At 42.8% G+C, this 12,315-nt stretch overlaps 1 protein-coding gene across 6 annotated transcripts in view; it reads left to right on the top strand.

Moving 5' to 3' along the window:
- The window catches only part of ZNF521 (zinc finger protein 521), a 293,510-nt gene extending 288,756 nt beyond the window's left edge, over nucleotides 1-4,754 (top strand). For all 6 annotated transcript variants that reach the window (XR_003116693.1, XM_025365533.1, XM_025365536.1 and 3 more), the window contains one exon: nucleotides 3,931-4,754. Coding sequence is in view for 5 of the 6 variants with exons in the window: in XM_025365533.1 (XP_025221318.1) it covers nucleotides 3,931-3,960 (30 nt within the window). In the remaining variant the exon portion in view is untranslated. The remainder of the gene's footprint in view (nucleotides 1-3,930) is intronic.
- The last annotated feature ends 7,561 nt before the right edge of the window (nucleotides 4,755-12,315 follow it).

Genomic DNA, 12,315 nt, shown 5'->3' with positions numbered 1-12,315 from the left:
TCCTTGCTGTCTCAGGACTGGTTCTGTGGTGTGGCAAGTAGCCAGGGGGAGAGCAAAGTGGGCCTCAGAGCGTACCCTCTCTTTGCTTGGCGCTTCTGCTGTCTACTTTTTAATCCTTCCCTCTTGCCTCTTGTCTCCCTTTCTGAAGAAATAATGTCTATGAGCGTCAGAAAACACAAAAAACACTGAGTGCTCCCATGAAACAACTTCTTGTTTTTCTAGTCAGAGAATCTTTAGTCAAGTCCAGAGACTAGGACTTCGCGTCTGTTCTCCTCAACACCTAAAAGCCAGTCGAATAAACCATGGCTCAGATATTCCATTCCTTCCCCCAGAAGATGAAATGAGGCCATTTGTATTTCCAGTGGACTTGAAGTACTGCGTGGGGGAGGAGAACAGACACGTCCCCTAGATCCTCAAAGGTGGCAAAGGCAAGCCCTTGAGGATGGAGCAGAATCCCATGGCGGGGTTGTTTCCGATACAAATATATCCATTGCCCAAGAACCTCTAGGAACATGCTGCCTTCCGCCATGAGAGTCACTGCCAGTGGTGGACAGCCAGGCCTGGGGAGACCCTGCCATAGCTCTCTGTTGGGCTGGAGCGAAAAAGGGGAAACCAAAGAAAATGAGAATAAGAGACCTCCGTGGTCTGCAGGCATCTCCAAACCAAGAGGACTTCCTGCCTTTACATTTCTCACGCCAGATTTCTTATGTTGATATTACTTACATTGGGTTGCTTTATTTTTGAATTTCACAAGCCATACCCTCATCCTTCTCACAAAGGATTTGTATTCCTCTCTCTTATATACGAAACATAACTCCTTTATGAAACAACTTCAGTCTGTTGCAGTAAGTGATGTGTGTGTATTTGTTCATGTTCCTTGCACCTCTGAAGAGACCTGTATGGCTTTGGTTGAGGATGAAAGCATACAACACACAACCATTGCCAACTGTTACGGGCCGTTTGTTTTGGGTTCTCGTTTTGTAGCATCTTGATATGAGCACATATAAAACCACCAGGAAAACTGCACTGTGTACTCTTTCACTAACCCCCAGAATCCAATCACATGTGGATCGTCCATCATAAGCACTTAAACATTTGAAAATAATGTTATGAAACTGATTTTTTTTAACTTTGATTTTGGTAAGAAGAGAAAAACACCCATCTTTCTGTCAGAGTCCTTTCATTTAGGCAAATACAGGTTGAGTATTCCTTTTTTAAAATGCTTAGGACCAGAAGTGTTTTCGATTTCAGATTTTGACATATTTGCATATATATAATGAGATGTCTTGGGGATGCAACCCAAGTCTAAACACAAAATTCATTTATATTTCTCATATACCTTATACACATAGCCCAAAGGTCATTTTACACAGTATTTTCAATAATTTTGTGCATGAAACAAAGTTTGAGTACACTGAACCGTCAGAAAGCAAAGGTGTCACTAGCTTAGTCACCTATATGTCATATGTCGGTGCTCGAAAGTTTCAGATTTTGGAGTATTTGGATTTTGGATGTTCCCATTTAGAGATGCTCAATCTGTATTGTATCTTCTTGTACTTGTTTGGTCATTATTTTTGGACTTTTTAAAAATAAAAAACCTTTCTATAAACTTGACTCTGAGATAGCAAAAGATGTAAGAAGGCTTAGACGTGGTGTATTTTGAGTAATCAAATTTTTATTGTTTATAACCTTTCTGAACAGAATCATGTTGATTTTTAAGAAAATAGCAAAGTTTTTTGGTCTCATGAGTACTTTTATTACCCTTTCTCTCTACATCTTGGTGACAAGTACTTTGCAGAAGTATTAAAAATCAATATACCGATAAAAGAGCTGGCATAAAAACAATTTGCTACTTCCTGTATTCACTTTGAGGCCGAGACTATTAAGATATGGATTAAATAAGGGAGAATGAAATACTGTTCTCCGTCATGATTTGTCATCCATCTTTTTCAAACATGAGCTAAATGTAAAATGGAACAAGGAAGACCTAAGTCCTCTTCACAAGGCTCCCAGCTCCCCCACTTCTGCACCTAGCCCCAATTGGTTCTCAGCTGAACCTCTGGTCATTCAGCCTGTATTCAGGGAGCAGGCAGTTTGCTAGTTGCTGTAAAGGATGAAGAGATAACAAACATCTCTAAGATGAATCCCTCTGCTTAAAATACTCCAGTGGCTCCCTTCACCTACAAGACAGTCTGAGCTCTTTAGCAAGGTAGAAAAGGACTGCTCATATTCTTGCCCCAAACCACCTCCATCTTCATGTCTCATGAGTATTGTTGATTCAGAACATTCTCCAGAAGAATTCAACCAATCTAAACAAGTTGCAGGTCTGCAAACGTACCTTGCATATTCCTATTTCATTGCCCTGACCCATGTGGGTCCCTTGGCCTAGCGTGCCCTCCCTGTACTCTCTGCTGATGTTTCCAGCTGTCAGTGTGCTGGATCCACTGTGAACCCTTCCCCAAGGGCTAGGCAGGTTTAGGTGTGGCCGTGACATTTCTGTGTTCTTTTCTAATAGACTGCTTGCCATCTTGCTTTACGGTTATGTGCCCACATGACCTTCTTTAGATGTGAGCACTTTGAAGGCATGAAGGCAAGGACCATGCCCTTCCTCTCCAGCAGCCCTTGCCTTGCCAGCCAGTCACTGAGATAGCCAATCCCTCTTTCCTGAGCACTGCAGCGCTATGGCGTGTGCCAGGTGCTGATGTATGTTTCCAATAGATGCCTGTAGAGGAATGAATAAATGAATGAACATGAGAATTACCAGCGTGGGTGAGAGCCAGGCCTACAAATAATCATGAGACAAGACCTAGGATGCATCCTATATAAGCAGTTTAAAGTGCAGCAGGAAATCAGAGAAGGGACAGATCAGTGTTAGATGGGGTGAGGATGAAAGTGGTGATATTTTGAGCTAGGCCCCAAGGTTGTAATAAGAAGGGATTAGGGTCAGGGAATACAGGTGAGTAGTGAGAGAATATGGCTCCAGGAAAGCGCAGAGGAGGAGAGTGGAGATCAGGCCATCTCCAGACTTATGCTCCAAGCAAATATCCCGCAGATCTGTGACTATCCTCCAGGCCTGGTTCTGGAGCCTTCCCACCTGCCGTCCACCCTCAGAGCATGGCTGGTGGTCCTGAGTTGCCCAGCAATCCCAGTTACCCTCTCACAATTTGGAAAGAGGGTGTTCACTCAGAAAGGGGACATGCTAGCATAGACAAGCGGAGACCACCAATATACAGTGCAGGCTGGTTAGCTGAGAAAGAGCATCCGGGGACTGGGGAGACATGGCAGGCTACTATAATCTGCTCCTGAGACACGCTATGACCACAGCCCGAAGCCCACCCTTGGCAGGGGCGCTGCTGCCACTGTCCATCATCTGCCAGGTAACTCTGGCATTTCATACCCATATTCAGGGGCAGATAGAGCCCCTGTTGTCAAGATGTTACAGTCTCGGAGGTATTGGAACAGAGGCGTGTGTAACCAATCGAAGTCATGCACAGATACATAAAACTGTTAAAACAGTGCTACCTGCTTCTTGAACACTGGGTCCTATCTTGATAAGAAGAGATGATGGATGGTGAGAGGGTATTATAGAAAGACATGGCAGAGGTGGAGAAAAGGCAAGGTGCCAGCCAGCCATCTCACAGTAAGGAGGCTCCTGCCCTAGCCACTCCTTCCAGGCCCTCATGGGTGGCAGCAGGTTCAGAAGATCTCTGGGTCTGTTTCTCCCTGGGAAAGGAGCATTCTATTTTTTTTTTTTTTTTAGCATTAGAGGGCACGCATGAGCACTATTCATCAGAGGGCAGAAGCTCATTGTTCAAGTCATTATGAATTAATTACATGTATATATGCTTGGTCTGATGAAAATGAAATCACTGAAGTTTGTTTTCCCTCTCTCCCTTTTTTTTTTTTTTTTTTTTTTTTTTTTATTTACAGAATCATACAATGACCCAACACAGCAGTTAGTGCAAGTACAGTCTCTCAAGGAGAATTGCTTTTGTGGCACAAAAAGGGAACATGTTTTACTCTTTGCACGAAACTTTCATTGTTAATGTATATTATTCAGAAACATTGTATTGTACCATAAAACTTGTATTATCAAAACTGTTGGATGTTCATGTGTTTGAACTTTTGCGCACCGGATAGACCCCTTGTATATAAAGTGTTGCACATGTATTATGTCGTCTGATACTAAAATGGTCTTATAAAGACAAGTGGACTTGGGCCCTATTCAGGCAAGATTAAAAAAAAAAAAAAAAAAAGACGTATGACCAAAATGGCTTAAGATAAAGTATTTTTAAGGAAGAAAGATTAAAAACAACTGTTATACATGAGACTATGGTTGGACTTCCTTTTCTTTACACTTAAGCCTAGAATTTCTCTTTTGGTATATCAGCGCTTAAATCTAAGACTATTTTTTATTGCTGAAGATTCTTGCAAACCATGAAGAGATGTTCTCACAGAACAGAACCCCACAGCTGGATAAGGCCCGTATATATATATTTGTAAGCCTTGCAATGTGACAGGTAGCATCACTATATATGCAATAGTTGTTATGTAGACTGTCAAAGAATTTTTTTTCCTGGATACATTTGAAGCTTTGAGTGTTCAAGGTTTTCCTTAATGATTTCACGCAGCCAAATTCTTGAATCAGTTGAACTAACCTGTATGTTACTGTTATTAATGTTTACTCTGCGGTCTGAACCTGGAGATTACTGGAATTGTTTTCCAAGAGGAAATAAATTCAGTTTACCATTAGGTATGAGTGTATTTGTGTGTTTTCTTTCTCTAGTTACTACATCATTAAAAAAAAAATCTAATTGCCTGCACCCTTGGATGTGAAATCTGCTCTTGAGCGTATCACAGGCATTACCTCAATCATATTTAACCTTTCACACTGGGCCAAATGCATCTGGAAGGATATTCATCACTCTTCATAGGGAAGGAAGCAGACACAGTATCCTTCTACTCTGTCACATACTAACAGGTCACACTGTACTTGAGGATTCTGACATCACAGATGGATGTGATGGCTGTTTTCTGCATAATTTGCAGCCCAATTCATGTCATGCTGTGCAAATCTGAACTCAAAGTAGATGGCTGCAATTTGAGAGGCAGTTTGGCTTATGTGTACTTAAGAAGCAGCATTGTTCATTCAGAAGACAAAGCACAGAGCGAGGAGTCAGATGGTTGTTTGTTGTAGTTCTGGCACTGCCTCCCGATGGGCGTTCCTTCACCTCCTGGCCTTGGTTCCTCCAGCCCGGGGAAGGTAACAGAACCTGGTCGTCAGCCTTCACCCAGGCGTGGGGCATCTCTGGAAGGTTGCCTCCGCTACAGCCTGCCATCCAATGGTGAATAAGTAGGAGGTCTAATTTCAGAGCTTCTTTTTGTTTTTTGAAAGAAGAGAATTGCTATGTGTAACGTGAACCCTGATATACATGTTTAGTCAAAATTGGTAAGTAAAGACCTGGTAATCATGGGCAACCTTCATGCAAACTATGCTGAAAATATTTAAGCCACTGTGAGTTTTTTGACCTCTTCTAAGCTCTGAGATCTTTGAACCTTAAACAAACAAGAATCATCACAGCACTTTTTTGGTGGGGAGCTAAAAGCAGGGAACAGTTGACTTTGTTGTGACCACGTGTCACCGGGAGAACCACTGATGAAACCGAGATTACCATCGCCACAGTGCATAACCCCCATCCCGTGGCTCTCGAGCCTTAACCTGTTCCAGGATCACCTAGAGAGCTTAGTACATCCTGGGGTGCTGGGCCCAACTCCCAGAGCTGCTGATTCAGTCGGCCTGGGGTGGGCCTCAAAACTGTGCCCAAGAAGTTCCCAGATGATGCTGATACCATCTGGGATATCAATGGTGTGGGGGCCACACATTGAGAACCACTACCCTACCCTATTTCCAAGGTAGTCGAATACATTAAACGTAAGTAATCAAGTGGAGTGGTGGCAAATTACACTATTACGTTAGCAATATAAGAAAAGTTTGGTCGAATTTTAAGATCATTCAGAAACAAGTATTTTATAGTGATTAAAGTATGTGTGCTGGCCACAATGTTGTGTGTGTGTGTGTGCTGATGGTTCCCAACTTTTAATGGTTCAGCTTACAATTTTTTGTTTATTGTTTTTTTGTTTTGTTTTGTTTTTTGAGACGACATCTCGCACTGTCACCCGGGCTGGAGTGCAGTGGCGCAATTTCGGCTTACTGCAACCTCCATGTCCCGACTTCAAGCAATTCTCCTGCCTCAGCCTCCCAAGTAGCTGGGATTACAGGTACCACCATGCCCAGCTAAATTTTTGTATTTTTAGTAGAGACGGAGTTTCACTGTGTTGGCCAAGCTGGTCTCAAACTCCTGACCACGTGATCCACCTGCTTCGGCCTCCCAAAGTGCTGGGATTACAGGCGTGAGCCACCGCACCTGACCCAGCTTATAGTATCTTTATCACGGTGCAAAAGTAATACACATTCAGTAGCTCCTCAAGTTACAGTGGGGTTACATCCGGCTAAATCCATCATAAGTTAACGAACATCTGTATTCAGCTTCATAATGCTAGGAAAACCTGCATCTATACATTTCACAATGGATTGCCAGCTTGCTATTTAATTAAAAAGCTTTTTCACCAGCTACATAAATAATGAAGTACACTGAGAATATGCAAGTACATCTATAATTAAAATACTCAGCTATATTTTTTAAAAATTAAGATCTCTGGTCCATTCAGGATTTTGCATTTAGAATGAAATAGTCGTGCTTAATAATGATTTTTTGTAAAAGCTTTAAAACGTCTGGTTATTAATGAGTGAGTTATATTTTACTAAAGGTAAGCTGCTCTGTATTTACAGAAAGCAGGTTATGTGTCAACCCGGGGATATATCCCAAGTTGCCTTTAACAACATTGCCTCTCAGAGACTTCTCAGACTGTAGTATGAAAACCAGGAGTTGGAATTCTTAGGACGCATCAGAGGCTGTGTTTGCCATTCTCCCTAGAAGCCTCCACACGACTGGGCATCAGGCTCCTTCAGCAGAGACGCAGTTCAGCCTCTTTCCAGACAAAGCCGGGAGGCTGGAGGAGTTGACCATTATTTGCTCCATAAAACTGGTTGATCCTCCAGTAATTAGGAGGTAGTTCCTACTTAGCAGGTCCTTCCGCCTTAGAACCAGCCGTTCTTTGGGTCATAAATACTGAACGGTGCTTGGAGCAGTCATTCCCCTCATTGGCTTGTTACCTTGTTTATATTTACATCCTACCTCCTTCCCTGAGGATATAAAAAAGCAACTTAAAGATGAGCAAAACATTAATAGGAAAATCAGCATTTTGTGAAGTCAGAGGGGAGAAAAAACACTACAGTAGTTGCCTTGTTTTATGCTTCAGTTTTGATTTTGAGTGCATTTTAGCATTAACTTGGAGCTTCCTGGTAGTAAAGCGGGGAAAACATCCAGAAAGGAAGGAATACATCAGTTCCTCAAGAGAGAAAATGCTTCCCTAGCACTTAATTCCAAAAGAAATTCCTCCAAGGCCTTATAGAAGGGTAGGTGACCAATATAATAGCCACTATTCCTGACCATAATTTTATGACTTAATACAGTGTTTACTTATCTGGAGAAATGCTATTGCATCTATGGTTAGAGCTTAAGATGCTGCTAAACTCATAACATACAGGACAGGTCCGCACAACAACGAATTATCTGGCCCAAAATGTCAATAGTACAGAGGTTGAGAAATTGCTCTAATGTAAAGTTGTATGTGATTTGCAATGGCCCAAACTTCTTTACATTGGAAGGACCTGGGGAACTTTAAAAACATCCATTGCCTGAGTCCCACCCCAGAGATCCTGACTTAATTGGTCTCCAGCAGGGTCCGCCAATCCCAGGGCCACAGACCATTATGGGTCTGTGTAGCCTGTAAGGAACCGGGCTGCACAGCAGGAAGTGACTGGCAGGCAAGGGAGCAGAGCCAAGCTTCATCTGTATTTACAGCCACACCCCATCCCACTCACATGACTTCCTGAGCTCCGCCTCCTGTCAGATCAGCGGCAGCCTTAGATTCTCATAGGAGCGCGAACCCTATACTGTATGCAAGCGATCTAGGTTGAGAACTCCTTATAAGAATCGAATGCCTGATGATTTGCCATTGTTTCCCATCACCCCCAGATGGGACCATCTAGAAGCTTCAGGAAAACAAGCTCAGGCCTCCCAGTGATTTTTTATTATGGTGAGTTGTATAATTATTTCATTATATACTACAATGTAATAATAATAAAGTACACAATAAATGTAATGCACTTGAATCATCCTGAAACCATCCACCCGTGACCCTGGTCCATGGAAAAATTGTCTTCCACAAAACCAGTTCCTGGTGCCAAAAAGGTTGAAGACCACTGGTCTAGAGCACAACTTGGACATCAGAAACTCCTCAGCTCATTCTAAGGGGGCCAAGTTTAAGAACCACTGGGTTCTGTAGCTGACATTCTCAGGTGAGTGTACCTGACTCAAGACTAGAAATTAGACAAGAACGTTCAAGGAGTAGAGAAGTGGTGTGGGCCTTAGACTCTCTTTCCTCAACACTGATTTTTACAATGGAGCATTTCATGATTATTTTAACCCTGAAGTAACACAATAACCAATAGCAAATCTGTGAAGAGGGAGAAAGGAAGAAATAACCCAGAATCCCATCACCCTTACACCTGATCCAGGGATTATAGACTCAGCAAGTGAGAAACCTGGCGCGGGGGCCTCTAGCAACCTGGAGAGCAAATGTCCCCTCCCCTGCCCCACTGTTGCCTGCAGGGAAACAGGCTCCTGGTGCCAGATTGCCTCGTGCCTTCCGAGGAGCCAGCAATCCGGGTGGCTACATGCTATGTTCCAATTTCCAAATGTTGGCAACCTATTCCATTTTTTTTTTTTATTCAAACTCTGCTGGCCCCCACTGTGTGGGCCATATGAGACACACTTTCAGGCCAGGCTTGAATCTTGGATTGCCAGTTTTGACCTCTGGCATCAACTGTTGTTTTTTTTTTTTTTCTTTTTTTTTCTTTTTTTCCTAATTATTCTCATTCCAGCCCATTTTAAATGTTTGCTTTAAAAGAACGATATGACTTTTGTATATCAAAGTTCAAATCGTGCTTTGTTTTCAATTAGCATTATATGCAGTTTTGAAGCTGCTCTGTGACCTTCACATTGCTTAATGCTGAACTGAGTAATCCAGCGAATGGATGTGTTCTATATGAGGCTGCCCTTATTTCTGGATATTTAGATTTCAGACAGATTTTTGGGGGTGATAAAGGATCACAAATGATAGAAAGTTAATATTCTCTGACGCAAGTCAGATAATGCTAAATTCTGTGTTGTGAATGGGGGCCAGATTAATATGCTTTAGAAATCATGTAAATGGGTGACAAGATTGACATTCTACTTTGAAAACTGACAAGCATAACCAGTGTTCCAGCCCCAATGGAAGGTCACAGCGCCAGAGACCCTCTAGGGACCCCCACAGGCTGGGCTAGGCTTCCCAGAGCAGCTCTGGGTCAGTTTCAGAACATGGACAAGGACTCCAGTGAACCCTCAAGTTCTGCTCTGTAGAGCATGGCAGCCTGACTTTGTGTCTGTTTGTGCCTGTTGGGGTGCGACATTGCAGAACTCTTGAGAAAGGAAGCTTGGAAATCCAGATCCCATTATAGAACACCTGCAAATGCTTCTCCATTTAACTTCAGCAGGCCAGAGACACTTACCACCTCCCTTGTGTGGAGGAAGCGCCTACCAAAGACACTGAAAACTGGAGTTCAAGAAAGAGGGATGATTTAGGCTAAAATAGGCCAGCATGGGTTCCTGGCAAAGTCCCAAAGCTCAGGTCTGGTTGGCACTGCATTCCTGGGTGAGTGCCCCCTGAGACTGCAGAGTGGCCTCGACCATCTCTGCCAGATTCCTCTGTAATGAAGTCAGCTGTCAACTCCTTGGGGGGAAAAGCACAGAGCCCCTTTATTTCCAAGCAGGTGTTGCAGCATATTAAAGGTTGAATTCCATCTTGTGCTCACATCCTGAATGAGCCAGTTTGCAGGCAAGCTCAGTTCTTTCTGCAAAGAGGGAAACTTGGCAATGGTGGAGGCTGAGTACTTAAATGGCAATCAACTTCTGGCTCATATCAATTAATTCCTTCATGGACTTCTGCCTAAGTATAGCATCTTGAATTCCCAGCTGCGGCGGCTATGAAAAACAGCCCAAACAACACACGCCACCATCTCAGGGAGGGCGCACCAGCGGAATGACGGGCGACGCTATCTCAGGGCAACCGCGGATGTTGATTTCGGGCTCTCTCTTTGTTTACCTGCAGAATACGGAGAATAACATACACTCATTTCTCAGGGTGGGGAATTCTTCAAGAAAACATCAACTAAGTCTAAGAAAAATCACTCTGAGGGGAATCACCTCTTTTTGGCTTTAAAATACCTAGATCCAAAGTAAGAGTGAGATGTGGGAGCAGAATGCAGGATAGAAAATCAGAGGATGGCTTTATTGTGAGCAATATCTTCTCAGAAACCCGAAAGCCCCATTCCAAAATGACCTCCATCCCAAGGAACCTACCAGAGTCCTGTCCATCTCTGTTCCATGAACAAGGAGCTCTTGCTCAAGGGCTGCAGACAGAGGGTGATGCTCTGTGCCATGTGAGATTTGGCCATTCTTCAACTCATCTGGTTGATGCAGACGGTACGATTCAGACCACAATATCCACGTGGGGATGTGAACATTCAAAAGTCTCTCCTCATCTAATGATCTCATAATGTGACTATCACCAAGGTATAACCAAAAAGTCAAGGTCACCTGGGAGGGGCAAACACATTTTTCCTCTCCTGAGTATGAACAGCACTGGTTTCTCTCCCTCTCTGCTGTCTTTTTCTGAGTCAGTGGAAGAGTCTAGTCCCAAAGCCTTTGGTTCCCTGAGGCTCTTACATCATCCAATATGGTAGCCACTAGCTAATTAAAGATGTGGCTATTTAAATTAATTTAAATTAAGCAAAATAAAAAATTCAGTTCCTCAGTCTCACTAGGAACATTTCATGTCTTTGGTTGCCACATGAGGTCCATGACTTCCATATGGAATGGCACAGATACAGAACATTCTCCTCATCATGCAGAGTTCTATTGGCAGTCCTGCCATTCTAACCTATCCCCTCCTGCTGCTTTAACCCCCTCGACGTACAGAGGTCCCTCTTTCTCTAGTTCCTTCAGTGTCTTCCTTCCCTTGGCATACTTTCCTTTGGTCTTCAAATGCACTCAGGTTTCTTCACTTCTTTAAAAAAAAAATCTTGCTTGACCCTGAAGCCTCTTTACAATATTGTTTTATTTATTTCCTTCATTTTCTTCCAAATTTCTCAAATTTGTGGTCTTCCCCACATCCTCCATTTCCTGACCACTGACTCGCTCCTGACTCACCTGCAGGCTGGCTTCCATCCATCAGCAATGTCCTCTTCCTGAAAATGCATTGGCCAAGGTCACCAGTAGCCACCCAGTCTTCCTGGTTTTTGTTTGTTTGTTTGTTTTTTCTTTCCCAGTTCTCCTTCTCCTCTTTCAATCATTTAGTCCATCAGACACCAACTCCCGTGTTCTCACTTGGCAATATTTCTATGTTTGTTCTTTCCTTTCCATTTCCAATGATAAGACCTTAGGGGCACCCTTATCATTTGCCTGCCTCTGGTCTCTCTCCCCTTATCCCCCTTGTATATGGCCACCGTCTATCTTTATAAAACACTTACTTCACATCATTTGCTCATTTAATAAATACCTATGACTCCCAGAGTAATGCAGTTTAAATGAAGTTTGGATCTTTTCTTGCCACTCACTATGTAGCCTAGACCAACTTACTTTGCTTTTTCTAAGGCCCCTTTTCCCTTCTTTAATTTGAGGATAAGTATACTTATAAATTATTGTAGCATTTTGCTGATATTATCATCAGTGGCTAGAAATACCTGAAACGTATTAGATGACCTGTAGAGAAATGTTTTTGTTTTAACTGTTACTGTCTATTTAATCCAGGCTCTTTTTCTGTCCATTTTAGAATCACTGCCTTTTCTCTATTGTAACCTCTTACCCCTCTGATTCCTCTGTACAATCCCTTGTAATTTTTCTAAAAACCACACTTTTTATCATGTCTCCTACCTATGAGAGTCTAGAATAACGGTCTTCATCTTCCACCAAAAGTTGAATATTCCTTTGACTTTCCAGAGTGTCTTAACTTTGTCTAGCTCTGCACACCATTCTTATACCTTATCCTGCTTCAGCCTATTTAAGCCAATCAAGCCCCATCATCATGCTC

This window comes from Theropithecus gelada, chromosome 18, assembly GCF_003255815.1.
Source record: "Theropithecus gelada isolate Dixy chromosome 18, Tgel_1.0, whole genome shotgun sequence".
Classification (NCBI taxonomy): Eukaryota; Metazoa; Chordata; class Mammalia; order Primates; family Cercopithecidae; genus Theropithecus; species Theropithecus gelada.
The sequence above is the reverse complement of the archived record's forward strand: the minus strand, read 5'-3'. Positions and strand labels throughout refer to the sequence as shown.